The sequence below is a fragment of the Lipophrys pholis genome (genome assembly GCF_963383615.2).
Source record: "Lipophrys pholis genome assembly, chromosome: 15".
In the NCBI taxonomy this organism is placed as follows: Eukaryota; Metazoa; Chordata; class Actinopteri; order Blenniiformes; family Blenniidae; genus Lipophrys; species Lipophrys pholis.
The window spans coordinates 12,507,438-12,533,993 of record NC_137642.1 but is presented as its reverse complement, the minus strand read 5'-3'; the positions used below and the strand labels follow the sequence as shown (position 1 = coordinate 12,533,993).

Genomic DNA, 26,556 nt, shown 5'->3' with positions numbered 1-26,556 from the left:
TTGAAGGAGCAGTTTGGACTCAAGAAGTAAGTTCTGCTTTTGGGGATTTTTTTTTGCGTAGTAGCAACGTGGTGGATTACAATTATTTTACCCATTTAGAATACATTTTTAATGAAAACATTTTAAATTCCTTATAATGCAAAAATACTTCATAGACAAATCTATTCAGCTGAGCATGAAGATTAGTTTATTAATTCAACAGGCTGTAATTTAAAAAACAAAAGCAACAAAAGTTGCAGAAGTTACCAAAATGAAGCACTTGGCTGGGACATATACCCATTATTTTGTGGAGAGCAATTCTTGATTCTCGTCGGTAACCTTCTTTATGTTCACTTTATTTGGGTCTTTTTCACTATCAAACATTTAGCTACTATCGGCACAGCTTTGCTCAATGGCAAAAGGAAAAAAGTCCCACTTTTAACTTATAACAAAGATTATTTCAAGTTGTTATAATTTCTATTTGCAATACGTGGGAGTTTTCGTTTTAGCCGATGTGAACGTTCTTTGAGTTTTCAAACGGATGTGTGATACAACCGAGTGATATTACCTCTCAGGGCTTAGCACCATGTCTTCTCATACACCGCATGCAAGACTTAGAAATTGACCTTTATCTCACTCCTCAGATTGTTTTGTTTTGGCGCACAAAGTCTCTTCTCCAGATGTTATGGTGGATGTGTGGTTAAAAGGGAGCAGAAGATATTTAAGACTTGGCAGGACTCAGATGTCACTTTAGTGCCTTATAAATCCTGCAGAATGGAATCACTGAACTGAACTTCATGAGAACCCCACTGTAGTAGTAGAAATAATAATAATAATAATAATAATAATAATTATTATTATAATAATAATAATAATAATAATAATAATAACAAGCATAATAAGCATAATAATAATAATTCCATTTTCCTGTAAGGTCATATTTAGTCTTCTAAAACGTAACGAGGGATTGCAAATGTTAATTTATTCGTTACAGGTCTCCAGCTCTGTAAACCAAAGTACTTTTATGACAGAGAAAAAAGTCTGCACACATAAACTCGTGTATTCAATAAAGTCTGAAATGTATTCTGCAGCTTGCGCTGTTGCTGGGTTTCTGTGTAAAGGGTCATAATAGCACCATCTAGTGGCGCTTTGAAAACATTATGAGCGGTGAAACGCGTGTGACTCCATAACTCATTCTAATTAGGCTTTGTAGCATATTTGCTTTGCTAGATGTTTTGATTTGAGTCCAGGTTTTGATTTTGAAGTTCCCTCTGACGACATCCATTGTGTTCTAGTTGTAAATGCTGTACCGCATTAATCATTCATCATCGGGCATTTCCTGCTTTCTATTTTTAGAAAGTGGCTGAAAGCGCACAAGCCTACGTCAGGGCTTGACATTTATATTTAAGATTCCCCCTCCTCCCGAATTTCTACTCTTTCTCTCTCTGTGACACACCACCCAGATGCTCCAACCATCCCATCCTCACACCACGTGACCCTCTCCCGTGTCCTTCACTAGTTCATTCAGCATGATGGCTGCGGATGCTGCGGATGCTCACTGCTGCATCCTGCATCCGCACCGCTTCTCTCTCCTCTTCCTCACCGTCACCCTCTCCACTCTCCCGGCCCTGACAGCGGCGCTGCTCGGCGTCCGGCCCGAGGACACCCAGAGCGGGGAGCTGTCCGTGCAGGACGGGGTCCTGAGGGCGATCGAGGGGACCCGCTTCATGCTGAGGGTCTACTACTCCGCATCTCCGGTCACGGAGCATCCCAACAGCCGCAACGCCAGCGGCAGACCCGACGCTGCTCCCGCCGCTCCGTGGATCGCGTTTATCGAGGAACCGGGAGGGGACGGCGTCGACACGGACAAGAGGAACCCGTGTGAGGAGGAGAACGCCCGTAGTTCGGACATCGAGCTGCTGGGCTCTTTCAAATCCACTTCAAGTCACAACTCAGTGTTGGTGGAGCTGCTCGCCAAAGACCTGCGCCGAGACGAGGTCATCAAATACTACTCCATGTGCGCGTTTGACGGAGTGAAATGGGAGCACTTCAGCACCAAGGACTTCTGGTTGGCGGTGGTGGAAAGACCTCCAGAGGCGGATGTTTGGCTCCAGGCGGGGGTCTCGGTGCTCCTGTTGGGGCTGTCGGCGCTCTGCAGTGGTCTGAACATCAGCATGCTGGCCCTGGACCCCGTGGAGCTGCGGGTCCTGCAGAACAGTGGCACCGAGAAAGAGCAGAAGTACGCACGGAAAATCGAGTCAGTGCGTAAACATGGGAACTATATCCTTTGCACTGTGGTGCTTGGCAACGTCCTCACAAACACCTGCTTTGTAGTGTGGATGTGTCAGATTCTAGGAATGACTGCTCTCTCCACTGCCTCTTGCACTTTGGGCATATTCTTCATCGGTGAGATTTTACCTCACTCTGTGGCGTCCCGGCACAGTCTCGCTATTGCCTCCAAAACACTCTGTGCCACTCGCCTGCTGATGTTGGTGTTTTTCCCCATCGCCTACCCAGTTTCCAAGATTCGGGACATCTTGCTGCACCAGGAGATCAGCAGCTTTTATACCCGAGAGAAGCTGGTGGCCATGCTACGTGTCACAGACCCCTATCATGACCTGGTCAAAGAGGAGCTCAACATCATCCAGGGGGCCCTGGAGCTCAGGACCAAGACCGTGGAGGATGTGCTGACCCCACTCTCAGACTGCTACATGCTGTCATCGGACGCCGTCCTGGACTTCTGCACAATGTCCGATGTCATGCAGAGCGGGTTCACGCGCATCCCGGTCTACGAGAACGAGAGGTCCAACATTGTGGACATCCTGTTTGTCAAGGACTTGGCCTTTGTGGATCCTGATGACTGCACGCCTCTGAAAACAATCACTCAGTTCTACAAGCATCCCATGCACAGCGTCTTCAGCGACACCAAACTGGATGTGATGCTGGAGGAGTTTAAGAGAGGTAACTCCACTTTAAAAAAGTGTCCGGAGTAGTCTGTATATAACTCTGTGTCCTTAATTTCCCATTTTACGGTAATCTCCTGCCACCCCGGAGTTGAAGGTCCTTTTGAAGTGACTGTGCTGCTCCAGACTAAACTTTCAGTGCAGAGGTCAGAGTTTACATCAGTCTGCTGGATCAGCCTGGGCCTGCATGCAAAGCCCTCTGATCCTCTGAGCAGCCAGAGCCATGTGTGAAACCAGACACTGTGTCCCACAGCGAGTTCAGTTCAGATGGAGGTTAGGGCTACCAGGTATCAGAGAGGGGTTATCTTAAGACTCCACGTGATGAGAGAGATTTCTGTTGTGATTCTACCCCACCCCCCCCCCCCCCCCCCCCCACACACACACACACACACACACACACACACAACATCAGCGCCACCATCAGCACCACCACATTTCTTGCAGCTCTTCATCATAATGTAATATTGAACTTTATCAAAAAGGATTTTCAATAGAACACCACCACATTCTCTCCTTGACTCACACATACTGTATCTTTTGTTTGATAACCATCTCTCTTCATAAGTGCGTTGACTGTATTACAGCACTCCATCACTCACTCTCACCGAGATAGCATCTGTTCACTATCTAGTAAGTATGTCGCCTCTCTCTGGGGACTTTTATTCAGTCTTAATGATAAGAGTTAATATGAATCCGAATCCTGCATCACACAGCTCAGACTGCCCCAGTGACAGCTTCATATGCTGAAATAGAGACATACGGGAGTCTACTAGCCCCCATAGTTACATAAGGATTTCAGTGACATTGGTTGATGTTGTGGGGATTAGGAGCTAAATCTGCTTCATTGACACAGGCTGTTGAATAGATGTCAGTCAGTGGCAGCAAAGGCCACTCACAGGTCGGAGTGCACAGCTTCATCTTGTGCCGGAATATTAAAGATGGATTTAGTCTGACACCAGTGTGCCACGAGCTAACTCCTGACCCACGGGGTTCACGCTGTTCCCATGCTGTTAGTGGGTTCATAAATTAAGTGGAGAGGTGAAGTCAGGCTTCACCTTTCCGCTATTTCTGTGCTCTTAATTGTCATTCCACGGTGACTTTGAAGTTCCCCCAACGCTGCAGGTCGCTGTCATCCCTGCTGTGCAAGCATGAAAAATTCAGCCCCAACCTTTCCCTCGCCCTCTCGCCTCCTTCCCATCCTACTCTATTAGAGTAACGGCTCCCCGCTGCTCAGGAAGCCCGGCTGGAAGCTGCGGTGATGTCTCACTGAGAAGGGTGACATTCAGGGGGAGAGGTCTGTGTTAAAGGAAGGAACGGAAATGTGAACGAGCGCTGCAAACATAATGTACTGTGGAAAACACAGTACAGATTATGAACGCAGCCAACGTCAGTTTGTCGTATTTGTACGTTACACTTTAACTTGAGTACATATGCATTGATGGAATTATCACTGATATATTTTCATTAGTGGTATGACTTAGAGATGATGGAGACCATGTTTTCTTTTTCACATAATGTATTTGCCATTTTGACTTTAGTTTCTCAACAAAGAACTCAAGTATTTCTCAGAATTAAAATAGTTACCATGCAGAATGAAGTGGGGTCATTGCTCAGTATCAGTATGAGTACAATGGTGGCTGTGCAGGTTGAAGTGTTTCATTTTACAATTTAAAAAGTGAAAAACAAAGAACTTGTACTGAAGAACCTTTTCTGTCTGCCGAGGAGCAGCTTTTTGTTTTTTTTGTTTTTTGTTATTGCATCCCCAGTAGTATCCTCGAGAAACTATACAATGATGAAAATACTATAGGACTAATGTAAATAAGAACTAAGTCTAAGGGGTTTATGCACCTCACGTGTAGGGGATATTTGGAAGCGTTTATTCTGTATTTGTTGAGGTTTTAAAGAACTTGCGCTCTCAATGTCATTCAATATGATGTCCGCTTTAAACATGCAGCCAAAGTTACTTTGCTGCTTTTCAAGGTGAAAAGGTGGATTCTCAATATCTTAACAAATACTTCATCTATATCTGCTTAAGCTTCTTCCTTAAATATAAAACTAACCGCAGTATTAGATAATATAGTGATTTTCTTTCGCTGTTATGTATATCTACAAAACTTAGAATCCCCAAACCTCATGGAGTATGTGTTCAAAGTGCTACGTCTCCCACTCGGGCTACATTTATAGTGAAATAAACATATCAAATTAATCCTGACACATCAAATCCCCAGCCTCAATAAAAGCTGTTGAAATACTGCGTATGAAACGATTTTTAGAAAGGGGGAGCTTTATTCCAGAGTTCAAACATTTGGAGGTTTTTATGGGACGAGTTTGATTTTGAGGTGAAATATAAAGACAATTGCATTAACTTACATTACAAGTTGTCAAATCCTTCAGTGTCTAAATTTGCAAAATTGTGGATATTATTGGCACAAGTGCTTTCTGTCTTCTTTTTTCTTTTTCTTTTTTCATGATGTAGTTTTAAATGTTAAACTTGAGGTGTGAACTCGGGAGGAAAACATATTACTGCCATGCATAATTTCCATCGATAGGCTTGTGTGGCTGCGGTGGCTGAATGGCTGCAAACGCACGCGTGACATGAAGCACGTGTGTTTTGAACAGTCGGTAAGGGCACGCTAAACTGATAGAGCAGAAACATTCGCGAGAGGGGACGTCCGTAGAAGACCCAGCTTGGCCCCAAGCGTGTGTGTGTGTCTGTCTGTGAGTCTGGCAAAAGTGTGTTGTTCTGCAAGAGTATTATGTAATGTAAGAATGATGTAATGCAGTGCCCATGCATATCAGCAGTTCAGGGCAAATCCACCTCTGACTCACCTGAGCTCTTTAGACAAGATGACCTGAACGCTGAGTATAACCTCCCGTCTTGTTTTCAGACTGCAATCAGTCAATCTGATTTTTTTATTTTTTTCTCTCTCCTTGTGGCAGTGGATTAAAGCATTTGATCCATTTTATCCCCCGGCAATGATCTCCTAAATCGGCCCGTCTAATATGAGCCACTGGTTTGGTTCAAAATACTGCTGGAGACTGTTTACACGTTTCTGATGAAATCTGTGCTCCTGTGACATCATGAATTTGGTTAGGTAACTTATCTGGCCGCCAAACCGACGTCAGCAGAACAAACGGTGACGAATTGTGATGACCAAGCGTGGAGATACATCAAATGTGTTCGGATCAAAAGGCATTTTTAGGAAGGAAAAAAAAAAAGGAATATCTGAACTGGGAGACCAGTTTGTGCAATAGCGTCTTTAGCATCGTGTCCGTGGTTATTTTTCCTGTTCTCTTCTGGTGACGTTCAGGCTCGGCGGCGGCGGCAGCGGCGACTTCTTGTCACGTTGACTTTATCGGCTCGTTGCAGAGAGGCTGCCGGCGAGCTCTGTCATTGTATCTGGCAGGCTGGTCGTGCTCAGCTAAACACTGAGCGAGTGGGAAGGCCGAGTGGGAGCACCGAGAAACGCTCGTGGAAGTGCATGACGTGTGTTTGTGTGCATGTGTGTGTGTGCGTGCAGAGGTGGCAGCAGCATGGCCAGTTTATTCAGCAGATTCAGGCTTCCCCAGACTGATTGCATAATCTCTGTGTTTACGTAAGGGCCAAGTCTTCCTAACTGTCACAGCGTCTCCACACTAATCCCCCCCCCCCCTTGGCGAATGTCCACTTTCTTCTCATGTCTGTTGTACACATGGAGAACACACACACACAGCGAATACTGACGTGGACATCATTTCAAATCTAAACTTTAAGTGTATACAGTCTCTCAGTTTCAGTTTGGTGAACTAATGCTGATTTTCATCTTGGCTGCACAGATCCAGTTGGAGGCTATTGACTCGAGTTATTTTTATCCTCTGACGCCGTTATTCAGGCTGTTCCCGGAGCAGTTTTTAGCCCCAAATCAAATTTGTAGAAATATGTGTCATTTTTTTTCATGTTGTTTCTTTTTTTTGTGATGCAGGGAAATCCCACCTGGCTGTGGTGCAGAGGGTGAACAGTGAAGGCGAGGGGGACCCCTTCTATGAAGTGATGGGTATCGTTACCCTGGAGGACGTCATAGAGGAGATCATCAAATCTGAGATCGTGGACGAGACAGATCTGTACAGTACGTATCAAAATGGGCAAATGGATATGTCAACTTCTCATACTGGGATGGATTTCACAGTCGCTGACAGTTTTTATTTTTGCTTCACACACTAAATCACTTCTCACATCAACATCATCGATCTGCATATTAATTATGAGGCACTTTACTGCAATTATAGCATACATTGCACATTGTAAGCTCCTTCCGTGCTCATGTTTTCTCATTAAACTATTGATTTCACCTTGCCCCCCCTGTTGTTCCCAGATGCTTTCCGATGCATAATTAAATAACGCGAATAAATGACCCAGTCCAGCAGATAATCGCCATAATCCCTTCATTTTAATTGGCTGGAAAGTCTCTCCACAGAGAGGTATTTAGATGCTAAACTCCCTAATCTGGTCTGGAGCTTCTTTTCACTCTGATTTCTGTGCTGTGATATAGAAACAGCACATATATTCCTGTTTCCATGATATGGGATGTGTGCGTGTGTGTGTGAGAGAGAGAGAGAGAGAGAGAGAGAGAGAGAGAGAGAGAGAGAGAGAGAGAGAGAGAGAGAGAGGTAATCTCTCTCGACTTTGCACTTCAGGCCTTTACAGCACCAGCTGTTCCTGCTGCAGCTGCGCTGTATTTAATGGATAATATGTTTAAGGCTCCTCACATCTGCACAGGATAAGTCAATTTACCAGTCGGAGGTGTGCTTATGGCGCACAATGCGCTCCAGATATCTTCAGCTGCAGATCACTACGTATACTAAGTAAGCAAATGAGGAGCTGCGGCAACTAATGAAGTCAGTGGCGCACCAATTATTCAAAGTGCAAACAAATATAGTGCACTTGTGTGGCAGTCATTAAACTGGATCAGCTTTTTGTAACGTCACGACATTGAAAGCCTGCCTCTGTATTACCTGACTCAGCAAAACATGTGATAACCAAAAGTGATCCTAAATTTGAGGTCTTTGGAAGTCTGCCACCACACCTACGCTACATTAATTCCGCAGAAAACTCTTTAAACTTGCTTATCTCACTCTGATCCTATCGTTCATTTAAGCGGCTATTTTATCGTCAGTATTTCCTTTTGACCACACCTCGTGTTCTCCACATGCTGTAGTAATTCCCACTGTGTTTTTAATCTCTTTAGTCGTGTTGCACTTTGTGAAAGTTGCCAAAATGTGTATAAAATGCACTGAGATATGATTTTCAGTCTCCGTGCCTTCACAGCTGACAATCGGACCAAGAGACGAGTGTCCAACCATGAGAGGAAACAGCAGGATTTTTCTATTTTCAAACTGGCAGAACATGAGCTAAAAGTGAAGATCTCGCCCCAGCTGCTGCTCGCGACCCACCGCTTCCTGGCCACAGGTAGCGTTGCTCCCAGGTTTTCATGCGCTCATGTGCTCTTCAGGGTTCCTCGATCAGGGTGCGGGATAAAACATCGATGAGGACAAGTGATGAGGAGCTCTGTGTGCTCTCTCTGACTTGTTTTCGTGTGTTGTTGTCTCTTTGAATCCCACCCGAAGAGGTCGAGCCGTTCAGGCCTTGCCACCTGTCGGAGAAGATCCTGCTGCGTCTCATCAAACATCCCAGCATTGTGCAGGAACTGAAGTTCAACCCCAAGAGCAAGCACGCTCCTCAACACTACCTCTTTCAGAGAAGCAAACCGGTGGACTACTTCATCCTGATCCTGCAGGTATAGCCGTGAGAGTAAATCATGCAGAGCGAGTCTGGATGGTGGGCCCGCTTCGGGTTGTTATGACGGGCTTGTTTTTGCATGTTTCACTGTGTGAGAGGATCCATTAGATGTGTCAATCAATTCACCGTTAATGTTATTAGAGTGGAGCGCAGAGCTGATCCATATAAACGACTGTGTTTGACGCTGCAGGGACGGGTGGAGGTGGAGATTGGAAAGGAGGCTCTTCGGTTTGAGAATGGAGCCTTTTCCTACTATGGCATGCCGGCGCTCATCCCCCCCCTGCCTATGGGTGAGTTGGTGCACGTGGAAACCAGTGCAGATCGATGAATTCAGGAGACTCCATGAATGTGACCGCGCAAGTTCTGCAGGAAAGGATTCGAACGCCAGCGGCGGCTGTTTTTTCCTGCCTAAATGCCACCCGGCAGCTGCGTAGCGTCAGCTTGCGATGCGCCGTGGCAGCGGCAGCCGCAGCAAGTCAGTAATTAAAAGACGTGATTTCAGAGAATTTCCCAGCGGAAGGACATGACCTGCGCAGGATTATATGAAATCCAGCTAAGACTGCAGAGCCAGCACAAAGCCTGTCTCTCACTTCCCCTCTCTCGGTCTCACTTTGCGTGCTGGCTCGATGCAGACGTCGTACATGCAAATGTTCCGGGGGGAAACGTAAAGCTACGGGAGGACCCCCATTACATGTTTGATCATTTCTTATTAGGACATCTCAGAATTAAATCTTCACTTTAAGCAGCTGCAGAAGTAGCACATCAAGAAAAGCTGTAAAAACTCTATTTTCTTTCTTTCTGACTAATTCCCCTGCAGCAAACTTTAGAATGATTTTTTTTTTTTGTGTCATTCATAGAAGAAGTGCCACACTATGAATTCCAAATAGGCCCTTTTGTTTCATAAGGAATTTTATTTCTACAGTTAAATTGGAGGCTTCGTGTCCATGATTTAACTTGATCATACTTAAATTCATTAACTTAACCAGCCGTAGCAAAGATAACTGTTGCTTTAATCGTTTCACTGTAAATCGATCAGAAACATCAGAAGCAGTTTGTAGCATGCGAGGAGTGAAAAGTACTTATGTACTGTATGTGTTCATAAAAAATTCCTAAACATGTAAAGTAATGTATCTTAAAAAAAAGTCTTCCAAAGCAGGGATGGAGTACGAATACTTTCTCGCTGTGAGTGAAAGAGCTTCAGAATGAAGTGTGGAGTCACTGTGAAATTTATTTCAATAAACTCAGAAGTAAAATGCAAGACGATTTTAGACTTGGATTCAACTTTCGCACTTCACTATCATCGTTATCGAGCAAATGCATGAAGTAGTGAACTTGTTCCCTGCTGTGTTCAGGCCCGAGGTTCAGCTCTCGGAGCAGCGGCCTGAACCAGTCTGATTCATTGCTGAGTGGAGCCAGTGTGGGTCAGCTCTCCGTGGGAGGAGGGGTCTACTTACCCGACTACTCAGTCCGCCAGCTCTCAGACCTGCAGATCATCAAGGTTAGAAATATTAATGCACATGCACACACACAGCATTTCACGGTTATTATGAAGTCAGTCAAATGACTAATTTCCTGCACAGTTATGGTAAAAAAAAAAAAAAAAAAAGGAGCTCGTGCCTGAATCCACTTTAAAGCCCTTTTCATTTAATCTTGAAAATATTTGAAAATGCAGACTTTTCCCCTGCTGCTGCTTTTGCCTTTGATATGTTCTAATCCCCGATTCTGACTGAACACAGACATCCTGTCTCTTACTCTCCTCCCTGTGCACCCTCTTTCCTTTAATCACTGTGGATAATTGAGCTCCATTTCTACTGTGAATATTTGTTGGGGGGTTTTTTTGCCCGAAATGATGGATGTGCCCTGTGACTTAACCTCTCTGACGTTCCCCCTCAAATACAGTCCATTGCTGCGAGTGCACGGTGGTTAGAATCACTGCGCCGCACACACTCACGATGAACACTTGCACCCGCAGATCACCAGGAGCCACTACCAGAACGCCATGACGGCCACCAGGATGGACAGCTTGCCTCAGACGCCGGACGCCATGGACCCCGATGCCAAAGGGAGGCCGCCGGTCCCGGAGGCTCGCTCGCACAGCATCGCCCTCCCTCTCACACACACACACACACGACTGGGGCTTGCACGCCTTGCACACCTCCACCCACACGGTGGCCTTCGCAACACCTCCCAGCTCAACGAAAGAAACCGCATCGTCCGTAAGTCGGAGTCGCCTCGGGGAAGACACACAGTGACAGTATTCAGTCAGAAAAATAAACTATGTGACTGTCTTTAAGGAGACTTTTCAGCAGGTACATACTTTACATCTACAATTTGATTTAAATTTAAATGTGGACATGAAACAAACTGCCACACTGTCATTTTTAATTATAGATATTTTTTTTTTGTACAGATGAAATCGATCAAATACTAATGACAATGCAGTTAGACACAATTAGAAAGTAGCTTGTAGTAGTTTTGGAAAACAATACTTTGCACTTGAGTGGTTCTGAACAATTTCCTTTTAGTTTTTTTTCAGTTTAATAGAATCTATGTAGCCAAGCTTGATCGCACGTTTACAGTCCTTTACTCTCCTGGTAACTAATAGTTTAGTCATTTGTTAAAGTTGCTTTGAGATATATTAATACCTTTGAAGCTTTTGATAAAAAAAAAAAAAAAAAAAGAGGGATTTCTTAGCAATGGCTGTCAATTTTAGTTTTACTTATTAACACAAAAGAGTTGAACAGATGTCTGACTTATGTTCTGGTTTGATTCAAACTTAAAGCTTGTGGAGTCTAAGATCCAAACAGTTTTTCTAAAAGAGAGGTCACGTGAAGGAAACTGTGGAATGTTTCAGTCAGTCGATATCAGGACTGACAGTTTACACCAAATTCAACGGTTGAAAAAAAATGTTACCGTCACATCCGCATGTCAAATCTTCCCCTCATATACAGCAACATGCCAATCCCGATTGCCGTCAGAGCGCTGCAGCATTTCCTGTGCTCACTTTGAGTATCGTCTAAAAAAAAACCAACCTAATTGAGCTACTTATTGTTTTGCTCCACTCCTGAAAGAAACGCCTTGAAATGTAAATGACGGTGAGCCTCTGTGAAGCTCAGTGTGAATCTGACAATGCTTTGGATTGGTGCCGGTTTTGTTTGAAGAGGAAAAGAAGCTTCAAAGGCTTTAAACAGACGTGCACGCACGCGCGCGCACACACACACACACACACACACACACACACACACACACACACACACACACATACACACACACACACATTGTTTTGCCTTGTGAGCGGGGGCCAAATCCCAATGAGTGACTGCATGATTAATCAAACTATTTGGCACAAACATGATAACCTGATTCGGTTGTCTAAAAGGACCATAAAATGTTCCCGCCCGGCTCACAAAAGATGTGAAAAAAAACCAGTGAAAATGTTGCTGGTCAATTTGAAGAGACGACACACCAGATCACTATTTGTAGACGTTAAACTGTTGTGCAGTCAACATAACAACAGAACGACAGATGTCGATTGTTACTTTTTGTTCAGAGGCAAAACGAGCGCAACATTTTTCTGCACACATTGCTGCTCTCACTGGTGCAGCCATTGGAGTGGACCAATCTGTACTGGTTCCAAAGCTTAAAGGATTTCTCCGCCTACCATCTGTCTTACGCCGCGTGCGACACGCCACCCAGTTTATGTGTGTTTGTTAGTGTCATTAAAATACAACACGAGATAGGGGCCAGATCAGATTTCATCTCCTCTGACTGCAGCTTAGTTTTTATTTGGAACTTAAATGTGGTATTTTTTTTATTTGATACTATAGTGTGTAAATCTATTGTTAACTGCCAGGTTCTCTACCTCCCTCTACAGGCGGAGGCAGCAACACGTCACTGATGTGTTGTGCAGCTTCTTTTAGTACCGTTCCCTCTTTTTGTCTTCACAGGCAGTAAATCTGACGGGCAGAGGAGTCCGAACGACACGGTTTTCCTTCGCATGGATGAGATTCCCTACATCCACGAGGACCGACCGGAAACCTACGAAGAGAATGGTGAGAGCTTCTCCGTGCCACTTTTTAACTTGCAACCCCTGGCTTGTTCTTGTTTTTTACGAATAAGAGGAAGCCATAAGCAGTTGAGACGTTCCATTGGGATGTGTTTAAGTCGAGACTCTAAGTCAGTTACGATACATGCACATACTTCCAGCAACCCAACCAGGCAAAGGGGGGAAACATGCCAAACTTCACCCGGAAAGATCAGACCAAAATATTTCTAGAAGGATTTCTTTAAATGTTTAAAAGCTTTCAGAGTGAACTGGTCACCCAGCGTGCAGCTTGCGTTTGTCTTTCAGATGTGCCTACAGAGTCCCAGCCGTCCACCTCTCCCTTCATCAGCTCGCTGTCTCTGTCCAGCTCCGAAGAAAACCTGGGGAAGAAGCTCTTGCATAAACTGAGTGAGTGGTGCAATTCGTCACAAACGCCGGCGCGACGGCTCGCCCACGCGCGCCGTCAGATGTGGAGAAAGTTTTCTCCCGGTCTCAGCGGCGGTGACGGGTGTCTCTTAGCAACAGGTGATGTGGGACGTGTCTCTGAACAACCTGCCGCTTCCTCCAGATGCGTTGGTCCTTGTGAGCTCAGATTAACTGTGACTCACTTGGTTCTGCTCATTTTAAGGCAGAAACGGAGCTGGCGTGATGTCAGCGGGTGACAGTCACCAGTTCAAAAGAAAAACCAACGTCATCGGGGCTCCTTTGTTCACGGAAAGCTACGTCCTTAACCAGACCTTTTAACTGCGCCGACGCCGTTCTCAGCCTGGGTTTTCTCTGTTTCTAGGTAACAAGAGGAGGAAAAAGTCTCGGGATGGAGAGAAGAGTTTAGAGGAAGGTCCAGAGCAGCCGCCAGTGACGAGCTAGCACGGTGACGGCCAGGGAAAAAAAAAAGGGGAGGAAGCGCACGCCCGCATCCTCTCCTTCGTCGACTCCCCCTCAAGCTCCTGCACAGCTCCAACTGGACACCGACGCGTCCGATCGGTCGCAGCCATCGATAAACTCAGGTCCCTCCTGGCCTCGCTCGGCCCGACCGAGTGAAACAAGCCTGATCTGACCAACCTAAACATCCTAGTATTGGATTTATCCAGCCTTACACTGCATCGTTTTGGGATCCCAGTCACATGTGTTTGGTCGTTAAAGGTACACGGAGTTGTCATTGTTTTAACACTTAATCGTTACATCGAAGCCATAATGTGTGACCGACATGGGTCAACATGGAGCCCAACTGAGCCAGCTTCAACCTGTCGCCTGGTTACACAATCAAGAATGACAACATGTTATTGTCAGACAGTTCCCACATATTGAGGATGATATTTGCACAAGGGAGCTGTCTCAGAGTTGCCATAAGGTTGTGTTGTTAAACCTACTGCCACAAACGCATAAGCTTTTTGAGCAAAAGAAAAACTGAAAAGAAAAAGCCACGGGACAAAAGCACAATTTTCTCTACAAGATTTGCTCGTTTTTAGAAAAGCCATGAATCAATTCTCAGCGTGAATAACTTATAACTATTTATTATACAGTCAGATGCACCGTTCAGAGAAGAACACAATTTCGTACTGGATTTTTTTACGGAAGTGCCAGGATTACCAAAAGTTATTTAAAGATAGCAATATAAGTCATTGAAATACTGTAACTTGAATTATCACAACTTAATCAACTTAATGTGTATTTCCAACAACACCACTTCAATTATTCTCAAACAACAACCCACAATTTGTACACATTCCTTTTAGTTTTTAATCCAACGAACACCCTCATCTAGTCAAGCCTTTTCTTCATGTTGTCATCCTTTTAAACGTCTCGTTGGATTAGTAGGACGGTGGAAACACACTATCAGTCAGGTTATTCTTATTTTGTTTTTAATATATTGGCCGATTTTCTATGTATAGTTCATCTTTTACAGGGTCGGTCACTTAAGCTGCACACACCAATTCAAAATAAGCTAGGGGTTTTAGGGGTTCTTCTGGGAGGGGGGTGGGGTTTTTTCTTTTTTGGTAGGGGGTCTGGGAACTGAAATAAAGGAGTACTCTTGAGGAAGTAGTCACGACCTGCATGTTTAAGCTGCTTTCACCGCAGAATGATCCGCGTAGCAACTCCTCTCTTTTCCATATGCATGCGTATGTAAAAGGATGCATGAGTAGGACGAGTCTCTTCCCTTTGATGTCCATCAGTCCAATTCAAAGCAACTGTAGGTTTTAAGACGGACAGCAGCCTGAAGTTTCTACTGCTAAAGCTGAAGACAAAAAAAAACAAGAAGCGAAACAGCCAGGCTGCAAAGTTCCATATCTGTCGTTTTAGTAGATTTTAACAGTTGCTCATAGGGACCTTACAGGTTGTAGAAAAGCTGCTCACTTAAGGAACATTTTAAAGCCATTCCTTTTTCGAAAAAAAGAATCAACTGCTGCAATAATTAGCGATCTGTGCTTATGAATGTGACGTAGTCCACGGTGGACATGTCTGCTCTTTATTGTGAAAACGTGGGAAAACAGGATATATGACAGAGCTGAAAAAAAAAAGAAATATGAAAGACGAAAGCAATACAAACAGTGACGTCAAGCCGCCGCCTCCCTTCGCTCTCACACTGTTTGGATAGTCAGTGAGATGATTCTGTCTGCCTACTGAGGACACAGACCCACACACACACAGACACACACACACAAACACACCACTCTTTTAGAGCACTTTCAGTTGGTTGACGTTTCTCTTTCTCTTTGTAAAGACTGATATGCTGTCGGTTTGAGAGGAATAAGCAAAGTTACATTTTGTAAATTTAAAAATGATTATATAAATTATCCAAAGATATAAGAAACAAGATCATTTGTTCCAAGAGATGATGGAATTATGAATAAATTTACTTAACTACAAGAGGGTTTTTTTTTTTTCACCTTTGTTTGCGACGCGACAATTCAGACTGCGACGTATTGAACAGCAACACTCTCCGCTGTGTTCACGTCACAAAATGATTTCCACAGGAACTGGTAAATGAAGCACATCATCACCGAGACTCACTGGTCAGAAGTCTTTTTATTGAATGAGCCAATTTGACATTTTCAGCTTCAGTGAAGCTGCTCCGGTGTACAGCTGTGTTCGTGGCCCCTGCGTCGCCGCGCGAAACCGGTGGATCGTTAAGTGTGTTTCGTGCCATGAGACGTGGTCGTCTTACGTAACGGCGCACTAGTGCAGTGAACAGTCAACATTCACTGGCGGCTGCCTGACCAGAGACGTCACATTGCTCAGCAGGCGGCTGCGGCGGCGGCAACAGCGAGCAGACGGATTTCTCTGGAGTCGCGACACGCGGTCCGAGCAATCGCTGCCATTTGAGCTCAACTAAAAATATAAGACGACTTAACACACATGGATTAAAAGTGAGGTAATTACTAAAAACCCTGAGGGAATAAAATTATTAATTTTTTTTTTATCATTAATAAATTACATAGCTCAAGTTTAAAAATATCTTTGTGAGGACACATATTCACAGTTCTACAGTGATTCATACTAAAGACGTTTCACACAGCTGAAGTGACTCAGTTCGGTCAAGTTGAAGGTATTCCGTTGAATCCTCTTAACAAGTGAATAAAACTGTAATTAACATTTGGAACGGATGAATCACAGCATTCAACACGTGTTTTATCTTTTTTTAGACTGTGGAGTCACTGCTGCTGAGGTAACCAACACAGTGACTGCCTAATGACACGTCAATTGAAAATACGAACACGAAAAATAAAGTAGGTGGCTGACGACACAGTGACGGCAAACTCTGATCAGAATTACATAACGAGGGCATACGCCACAAAGAGGAATACTGTCGGTCCGGAACGTGTTCAACATTGTGGTGGGACAAAACGGGAATAAGCCGTCTGTGGGTTTGTGCGACTGCGTGTTGGTGTACGATATCAGACGGGAACGAGAGCCGTCCCCCCCGGGGATCAGTGCAGGCCGACGGTGCAGCGGCATCCCCTACTGGACGCTGGTGACCGCCTCGTGGATGGACTCCGCTACGTAGTCGATGTTCTTGGTGGTCAGACCACACATGTTGATGCGACCACTGGCCATTAGGTAGATGTGTTTCTCCTTTATCATGTATTCCACTTGATTGGCTGGAGGAAATAACAAGAAAGAGTTTTAGCAAGAGTTTATTGATAGAATGTTTCACTATTGTGTCAGGAACATTATTTATTCTTTTCTTTTTTTTTACTCTGTTAGTCATTAGGAAGAGAACCTTATTTAAAATCTAAGTTTTGTTGAAAAGCCACTTAAAAGTTTAGTTTGACACAACTGGGCCAAACCAGTAAAAAGCAGACTGAGCTAGAAAAAGCAAGAACTCACCTGGGTTTCTTTACTTTTAATGCCAAAAGAAAATCTCTGATAATCCTTAATATTTGTCTTGCAGTCACTGGAACAGAATTCCTACCTGCCAGTTTCTCTACAGAATAATGCAGTCTTTATATTCAGCTTTGGTTTTAATGTTATTTAGCCACACACTGGAGCATCGTGACCATCGGTTCTTCACGTTTGTGTCTGTTGTATCATGACCCCTGCTCTGACGGAACAAAGCGACCCCCAGTGGACAAATCAGGAAATGACGTTAATGTCTTAGATTTTAATTTTGCAATGTCATCTGGGGGCAGGCATTGCTTAAAGCAACAGCCAATAAATAATCACTTAACCATCAGTTAAGCAGCTATGAAGAAAAAGAGTATTTTCTGTGCTGCTGTAGCGTTTTGATGAGTAACATGAGCTATTTTGAGGGGTTTTACATGTTTTCCAACTGTAGATGTGTAGGAGGTCACTCACGGTTCAGGCCTGTGAAGCTGAACATGCCAATCTGAGCGGTGATGTGCTCCCAGGTCCCCGGAGTCCCCAGAGCTTGGAGCTTCGCTTTCAGCTGAGCCCTCATCAACAAGACCCGGTCGGCCATGGTCTTCACATTGTCCTTCCTGTTGACAAAGAGACCATCAGATCAAACACATACATTCCTACTGGCAGTCTTAGTTCTCGTGCACAGCCCTGAGTGATCTTCTCACCATTCGGCAAAAAGCTCCGGTGAGTTGAGAGTGACGGCGACGACGCGAGCCCCCTGGGACGGGGGGTTGGACCAGGTTGTCCGGACGATCTTCTCCATCTGAGAGAGGACCCTCTTCAGGTTGTCTGCATCGCGAGCCACGATGGTCAGGTTGCCCACACGCTCGTCTGACGGGACGAACACAGATGAAACTCAAAATACACTCAATTCACTGCGACCGCCTTTCAAATAATAAATGTCCAGATGTGGTCCTTCAGAGCTCTGCCTGGGAAATGACAAACTATTTAATGCACATTTTAGCTGCATCTCTCCCCCAATACACACACACACACACACACACACACACACACACACACACACACACACACACACACACACACACACACACACACACACACACACACACACACACACACACACACACACACACACACACACACACACACACACACACACACACACACACACACACACACACACACACACACACACACACACACACACACACACACACACACACACACACACACACACACACACACACACACACACACACACACACACACACACACACACACACACACACACACACACACACGACTCACTGTAGAGACCGAAGTTCTTGGAGAACGACTGTGCGCAGAGCATTTCAAAGCCCATGGACACGAAGTAGCGGACCGCCCAGGCGTCTTTATCCAGATTTCCTGAGGCGAATCCCTGATAGGCCGAATCGAAGAAGACAAACAGCTTCCTCCTCTGGAGGAGAAAAAGATCAAACAATAAACATAATGATGCCTCGGTTAGTGGTGTGTGTGTGTGTGTGTGTTTCATAAGGAAGTAGAATACAATGGAAAGTTTGTATTCCCCATAATTCAGATAAAAAAAAACTGAAATGTTAAAAGCCTTTAACTCTCTATGATTTTAGCCTGTAAATCATAAAAACCAAAAACATTACATGTGAAATAATAAATACTTAATAGGATCGGATATTTTTCCATTATTTTTGGAACTTGAGTTTATATTTTTCTCAATAAACAAAAAATTTACTCTGCAAAAACTCTGCTTGACTCCCAGTATAATAACAAAAAGAAGGAATTAGGACATCCTCCCTGCTCCTTACCTCCATATTTGAATGTTTTTCCTCTCGATCTGATCCTGTTTTTGTTTTTATCTTTTCTTGCCACCAATACTAGGACCCTGAGGGGTTAGCTTGTCAGTACAGTGTACCATTTGCCTTGTTGTTATTGTCTCTATTATTTGTGTATATATGTTTTGTTATAAAAAAAAAAAAAAACAATAAAAATTTAAATGAGGAAAATAAAGAAATGTAAAAAAAAATTGCCTGAAACATGGAGAAAAAAATTAAAAAAAAAAAGACAATCAATCCAACTTTGATTATTATTGTGATTCTACCATCATGACTTCAGCGACTTGCTTCCACTGCTCCTGCGTGGGGTCGGTGCCGGTGGGATTGTGGGCGCAAGCGTGCAGGACGAAGATGGAGTACTCTGGACAGCTCTGTCACAAACAAAGAAATAAATAAATAAATAAAAACTTTTCAACACGATTACAGGAGAGCAAAGTTTTAAATAATTTGCGAGACTCCAACGGGTGCCGCTTACCTCCAAGTCACCAAGGAAGCCGGCGAGATCGAGGCCGCGGTTCTCCGCATCCCAGTACTTGTATGGACGGACGTCCTCAAAGCCCGCGTTGCTGAACACTGCATTGTGGTTCTCTGAAAGAATACAAGCCTCCGATTACAGTGTTTTATCGTTCGTCTTCCTCTGATGTTAAGAGTGAACGCCGTCTTATTAGTACTTCTCACGTCTGAACTGTTAAATAGATCAAGAGCACTGATAAGATACGACGGGCACAAGACATTCATTCAGTCTAAAGTCTGAAGTGAGTCTAAGCAGAAAGACCAGAGTCCAGCATAAATACTACTCTGTGGTCAGAGTGTGTGAGTGGGCGTGTACCCCAGGTAGGCGCGGACACAAAGACGGGCGTCTTGGTGTTGTTATTTCCGTTGTAGAAGCGCCTGAGAAACTCGGCGCCCATCTTCAAAGCCCCTGTCCCCCCCAGACACTGGACGGCGCCCACCTGGCAGCAGCAGAAACACACGGTCACCCAAGAGGTGGAAAACACGGCAAGAAGTGAAGCGGCCGCTCGGACAACGCACCCTGTTCTCCTGGATGGCGGGGCTGTCGTCTCCCAGGGCGATCTTAGAGGCCGAGGATCTGAAGTCGGGCAGGCCCAGGATGGGCAGGTACTCGTGGTTCAGCGTGGCGTCATTCACAATGATGCTTTCCACCTTCTTCACCACGGGCAGGACCCAGGGCTTGCCTTCATCCGTCCGGTACGCTGCAGGGGAACAGATGCATTAAATCGGCGACTCACAAGCGCGACGTGAGCCATCAAGTGAAAAAAATAAATAAAACAAAATAATGGGAAAACTTGTTATTTGCTCTAAAAGTCAGACAGCAGGACTGAGACACCGACACCGGGAAGGTCATTTGGCGATTGTGACAGAAGTGCACTTTCATCCACTGTGTGTGGGGTTTTTTTTTTTGCAAACTGACCTCTGTGTCAGCGCGTGATAAGGAACGAAGCTACGCTGCAGCCTTTTGGCATACGAATCAGAGACCATGAACTCTCAGACTAATTAACCTTTAGATCAGGATTATTACTATTGTATCCACCTGTATGAAAGAAAGAAATCAATGTTGGATTTGCATTAAATAAAGCTGCTCCAGATGATGAATGAATCTTAAACATCTACAACATAAACAACAAGCGTGTTTGGTTTATATGATAAGAACCTTAAGAGGTGAGAAACTGCCATGATAAGTAATTCACCCACGTCCTATCTGTCTTTATATTACGTCTACAACTCTTGACATGGATCCTTTCCGCCACGGCATACATTTCCCAGCAGCCATCGCCATGTGTTCAGCAGGCAGAAGAGGATTATGAGGCCTCAGTCTGTTCTAATCATGGGACTCAGGCAGCCCCGTCATGCCACGACAAAGCAGAGTAATGTTTCTCTCCGTTTCTCTGCAGTGTCACGCATCAGGAATGACTATGAACATAGAAAGAAAACCTGCTCTTATTGAGGTTTGCAATGTGCCGTTAGTTTGCTTCAGGAGAGAAGGAGTAAGCCATGCATATTAGAGAGGTAATCCAATCCGCTTCCTCGTCCAGAGATCGAGACCTTACTGCTCAGAATAAGAGGGAGAGGAGGAGAGGAAATCGAAGCCTCATGAATTAAACACACCATTAGAGTGCAGCTGCAGTCAGCAGCAAGGTCTGATCATTCATTTGAGTCGTGCATTTGAACAGTGCATCAGCACAATGGAGTCACAGATCTTGAACTAAAAATATGCTACCTGTAAAATCCACAAAAAAAATGGTCAAATATGACAATTTGGGGGTTAGCTTGAAGGTCAGCTTCAGTGTAAATCATGTAGGATGGGTAAAGTTACAATGACTTATCAGACTGGGTAATACAAAACCTACATGCATGTTGATTCATTGACATTAAAAAAAAAAAAAAAAGTATTGAAGTAATCCCAGTGGGCTGAGATTAGAAAGCTTGGATTAAAAAAAAAAAGAGTGTGTTTTACACGTTTACTTGTGTGATAAAGCTGGGCTGTTCTGAGCGCAGTGACCCTGCAAAGCTGCAAATGATTATAAATAAACGAAATATAACTGCACTTATGTGTTCACATTGTGTCAACGCTGATTTGTATCCAAATATTATATTGTCATCGACTGGCGTTATCAGTGTGTCGCAGTATCTGTACATAAACGGGGGCACTGATTGTTCAGGTCACAGAATATTACATAACACCCACTTGCAGGTATTTAACAATGATGTAAATACCTGCAGGAGTAATAGATTACCAGCTCTGGGGTTATCGTTACTATGGATACCAGTGTTAAATGCCGGGATTACTTACCTCCCACTCCGAGGTTGACTTTGTTGGGAAACTGGTCGTTAGTAAAATCCTGCGTTAGCTTGAAAACTGCGACGGGAGCCGCTTGTGGGACCTCAGCGAACACCGACATGACTGCTGCTTCGTTACCGGCGACGGACGGACGGTGAAACCTGAGCGGGCTGGCGGGGATGAGAGACTCACCTTCAGCCGGGGTGTGCGCGCTGAACTGTGGGCGTGAGGGAATTTACCAATAGAAACACGGAGCCAGACTCCGCACACATCCATGTCAGGTCAAAGTGCAAGAAAACAGCTCACACAAGGACTGCCGACCAATGAGCGTCTCCGTAATTTGATTGACAGCTGCCTCAGCAAATAGCACGAGGAGCTTAAAAACAAGGGGGCGGGTCGAAATGTTAATGTAATACCAGAACTTGTCACAAGGTGGTACCAAAACGTTGTTAAAGTTCCCATAAGCCTCTTTACTGCAGGTCCAGTCATCTGAGAGTTGATTGCTTAAGTATTTTCTGCACAATGTGATGTGCCTGTTGTGTTGAAAGTCTGAAAAAAAAAAAAAAAAGAAGAAGCTGCGAGGTGTTTCCCACCATAAATATAAACCATATAGCAGGCAGCCAGTCAGGCTCCACACGGTTTGAGTGCATGTCAGTCTCTGTAAATCTGAACATGTGCAAGTCTCTTTGTCTGTTCTGTGCTGAGGGCCTCGGCTGGACTGGTGGTGTAAACACACTGGCTCCTGGTCCCTTCAGCTGTCTGCAGGATCTGAAGTGGTTGATAAATGAAGGCCACTCCAGGCTACTCTCCCCTGCATGATAGGGAGTATGTGGAAGTTAGACTATGGAGACTCTCCGTAATCTTTCTGTCTGGGTTGTAAGTGATGGTTACATGCGGCCATCTGATTAAAACTAAAGTGCAATGGATCAACCGATAAATACAAGATCTTCTATATAGAATTGAGTGTGTACTTACTGACTTTTCAGGAAAAAGACAAGTGGATATTGGCTCATTCTTATTATAATATCCAGTCCTTCATCATTTAATGTCACAAAGAGTTGCAGAGGCGGGGGCTGATCTCAGCTGACTAATTGCAAAGGAAAGTTAGACCCTGGACAACCCCATCACAGGAATAGAAACAGCTTATATTGTTAGGCTGCAGAAGAAAACCGCAGTACACAGAGAACATGTACAACTCCATGCAGAAAGAACAGCAGCAATTCTCTTACTGTGTTAATACTGCTAACCATTACCCCATTAACTCAATGACTCCTTGTAGAAGAGTGTGTTACTTTTATTTTGGGGAAAGAATCAAAATGACAAAAGTAATTAGTTAATTATTTCATTGACATTTTATTTATTTATTTTTTATTTGATTTATTGTCATTTTTATCTATCTTAATTGAGAAAATTGATTAAAAAAAAATTTAAATAACCTTTGGTGTAAAACTTAGGAAAACATTTGCCGAAAGTCTTCTTTTTTTCCAATTAAAAACATCCGTTTCTCCAAGAAAAGTTATTCTTTTTTAAATATCTGTGGATCCCAATTGATGTAAAACTGTAGATAAAACTTCTGCTTGTATGTGAAAGTTGGGGAGGGGCGTGTTTTTCTCAGGGTGGATGAGTGAGTGCTCAACACGTTGAAAACTCCTCTTGTAAAATTTACTTATTGAAATTGGTACAATCATTCCCGGTACTGGTTACCACAAAACACTGAGTTACTGTTTTGATCCACTGCTTGGACCGTCCCATTACTCACTTTCCCCCATACCTGGTCCCACCCCCCACTCATCTCCTCGCTTCACGCTGACAGTAGATGTTTTCATTCTTTCCGACCAGGTGAGGGTGTCTCGTATGTTAGATATCACTGTCAGCCCCTGCAATTATGGGATTTGAGCTCCCAGAACAGGACTCAGGGGCCTCGAGCGGGGTTTGGTGTGCGCGTCGTGAGGGGGCCCGAGGGCCTTCGGCTGCACTGTGATGTGAAGTGTGAGTCAGAGCGGGGAGTGACAGGAGTGGCCTCGGGCAAGACCCGTGTCCGCAGGGGGAGTGTGTCACATCCACGTCAATGTGTTGCTCAGCCAAATACTCACAGGCACGGCCTTCTCTAGCCGACAGTGAAAGGTGGAACATTTATTTTGGCATCCAGCGGTGTAATGCAAATGTGATGAAAAAAAAAAAAAAAGAGAGCGAAGAAGAGAATAGCGCCAACAGGGTTTTTCTTTTAGCAGCGTGTTTTCATTTTACACACAGGTTATCATTTCTGCCGCAGAGGGCTGACACTAAAAAACACACAAAGGCATACATTCAGGCACAAGACAGTCACATTCCAGCTGTGGTATCACTGAAACACAAACAAAAGCGTGTGCGCACACACACACACACACACACACCGATGCACATTCCTGGGGGGACGTTGCGGTGTTTCTTGTATGTTGCAGTGGCCCCTGCGTCTCTGGGTCAGGGAGCCGTGGTGACTGACCACCTTTTTAGCTTCCCGCCTTGTTTGTTTTCCGAAGACAGCGTCATCAATTCTCTAACAAGGGACTAGACACAGCAACAACAGAGAAGCCAAGACCTCCATGTTTCTTGTTCTGTAGTAAAATGACTGATGCCCCATGCATGCAACAACAGACACACCAGCAGTCTGTGTGCGTGACCACATTCCAACATTTGCGCGCGCGTGTGTGTGTGTGTGTGTGTGTGTGTGTGTGTGTGTGTGTGTGTGTGTGTGTGTGTGTGTGTGTGTGTGTGTGTGTGTGTGTGTGTGCAAGTTGCGTGTATAAATATCTCTGTGTGCTTCATTTTAAATCAAAACTTACAATCTATGCTTATACTTTGTACAGCTGACTGAAGATCGGGGCCATACCAAACGTACAACTGAGCCTTACGCTCAATCTGAGTCCATTAACACATCTGGGTGACACAAACTACTTGGATTTGTTCAGATTAAGTACAAATGATCTCAGGTAATTACTTGTGGGAATCAGCCACACCATCTGTTGTATACTTTTGCCTTAGAAAACTCAAGTGTGGACATGCCACTGACACTGTTGCCTCTTAAAAAAAATAAAAACCATGAAAGTGAAAGCTGAAGCTTAAACCATTCTGATTCAGACACATCATCTCAGCAACTCTGCAAGCGTAGAAGATCCACTCACACTTCGTATAAATAAGGAGCTTGCAGCTGGTTGACTTATCTTTGAATAACCACTGGAATAAGAAGGGAAACACTTGCCTCTGGTTTTAGAAGTTGTGAAAACACAATTAATTAGTAGTAGAGTTGAACTATTTACATGTTTGTGTCTTTAATTGTAACTTAATCCCCCCCAATTTTTTTTTAATATTTCAGAGGAAAACGAATTTTATACATTCTTATACATTATACATACTTTTATACATTAATTGACCAAAATGACATAAGAGAGTGTTGTTGTCTTGAATATCAGCACGTGATTGGGTCATGAATTGATGAATTAAAGCACAGCCCTGGGTGTAATATTGCTCTTATAGAGATGTAAAACTGCAAAACAATCCCATGATTTATTGCTCTAATCATCTGTTTTCTCTACATTGTAAATGCCAGTACAGCTAAACCACAAAATGATGGCTGCTGAATCATTTACATTTTATCACTCTCCCATGCTCTCAGCAGGACTTTTTTTTATATTGTGTCCCAATTCATTCAAATAGCTTAATACAATGTGTCATGATTAGATCTGTGAAAGGAAAGTTAGATAGCAACGTGAAACAAAATCAACAGCAGCACAACCGTCTGCAGAGTCTTGGCAGTGAAAACAAGTGTTCCCATATTTGATTGAAGTTTTGACTTCACTCCAAATGATATTTGTAAAGGTCGGATGATATGCACGGGCTGCTTTTCACTGATGTGGCCTTCGCGCCTTCAGGCAGGGTGGAACCTCAAACACAAGGCCTGTACTGTGCACGCTGTTAGAATTGATTGATGTTGTCTTTTGGCCAAGTCAGGCACTTCAGCCTCGTACAAATATGCAAGCTAAGACACAAAGACAGGAAGTGGAGGACTCATGTCTGTGTTTTTACTCTGACCGCTTTTTTTTTTTCTGATTTCAGAAACTGACACAGAAACGACAAGTTCTAAGTAACCAGGTCCACTTTGTGTTGTCCCAATTTGTTAATCCGCACCTGGCCTAATTCTCTCATTTAGGCGACGGTCAGAGTTCAAGGTTGTTTGTTACACCCATTTACCCCCGAGGATCAACAACATCAACAGCTGTTATTTTTTGACCAACTATACATGATGCCGCAGTCGCACTGTTTGGTTATTGATGCGTTTACAAGCTCACAAAAATGCACCTTCATTCATAGGGAGGCAGATACTTGCCTAAACAGCCTGTCACTTTGATACAGATACCTCCATGGTTGTGGAAGAGCCAGTAGCATTTTTCTCAGGGATGTTTACCTCTGAAGGCCATGATGCATGCTTGCTTTTATTTTACTGTTAACATTGTCTTTCCCAAGAGAGCCATTACAGCTCGAGGAGTTTGAGAGAGTCCCTCAAGCTGCAAGCTGAACTTGATTCAACCTTTCGATCATTTTTAGATTTTCTTCTCTTTTTTCTCTCTTTTTTTTCAAACCAGCTGTGGCCATGTTAGACGGAGCTCCGAGCAGCTAGAGGCCCACACATCCTATTCAGTGAAAGCCCGCCTCCCCTCCTGCACTGTCTTTATCTACATGGCCTGTGCGGCAGCAGAGAGGATAAGCATATTTAGGTTGCATGTTTCCTCCCAAACTACATTCCCAACACCGTAGATCACAGATATTACAGCCCTTACATCCCC

General features: G+C 44.1%; 2 protein-coding genes across 2 annotated transcripts; one reads left to right on the top strand and one right to left on the bottom strand.

Annotated features, from left to right (window-relative positions):
* Nucleotides 1-1,508: 1,508 nt before the first annotated feature.
* Nucleotides 1,509-15,629, top strand: cnnm1 (cyclin and CBS domain divalent metal cation transport mediator 1; the record flags this gene model as incomplete). The annotated part of the gene is made up of 10 exons (XM_080481975.1): nucleotides 1,509-2,940; nucleotides 6,905-7,048; nucleotides 8,248-8,388; nucleotides 8,547-8,716; nucleotides 8,909-9,008; nucleotides 10,071-10,216; nucleotides 10,691-10,934; nucleotides 12,666-12,770; nucleotides 13,070-13,171; nucleotides 13,551-15,629. The coding sequence occupies 10 exons, from the start codon at nucleotides 1,509-1,511 to the stop codon at nucleotides 13,628-13,630; spliced, it is 2,664 nt and encodes an 887-aa protein (XP_080338101.1). The 3' UTR covers nucleotides 13,631-15,629.
* On the bottom strand, nucleotides 15,048-22,035 carry got1 (glutamic-oxaloacetic transaminase 1, soluble). The gene is made up of 9 exons (XM_080481976.1): nucleotides 21,749-22,035; nucleotides 19,969-20,150; nucleotides 19,766-19,889; nucleotides 19,412-19,524; nucleotides 19,203-19,307; nucleotides 18,395-18,545; nucleotides 17,791-17,956; nucleotides 17,561-17,703; nucleotides 15,048-16,863 (listed from the first exon to the last, which is right to left on the bottom strand). The coding sequence occupies exons 1-9, from the start codon at nucleotides 21,855-21,857 to the stop codon at nucleotides 16,724-16,726; spliced, it is 1,233 nt and encodes a 410-aa protein (XP_080338102.1). The 5' UTR covers nucleotides 21,858-22,035; the 3' UTR covers nucleotides 15,048-16,723.
* Nucleotides 22,036-26,556: the final 4,521 nt, after the last annotated feature.

Coding starts and splice junctions, on each gene's coding strand:
- got1 (XM_080481976.1), bottom strand. CDS start 21,857: ATGTCGGTGTTCGCTGAGGTCCCACAAGCGGCTCCCGTCGCAGTTTTC. Junction 20,151..21,748: donor AGTCAACCTCGGAGTGGGAG/GTAAGTAATCCC, acceptor GTTCCCCTGCAG/CGTACCGGACGGATGAAGGC. Junction 19,525..19,765: donor TGTGTCCGCGCCTACCTGGG/GTACACGCCCAC, acceptor GTATTCTTTCAG/AGAACCACAATGCAGTGTTC.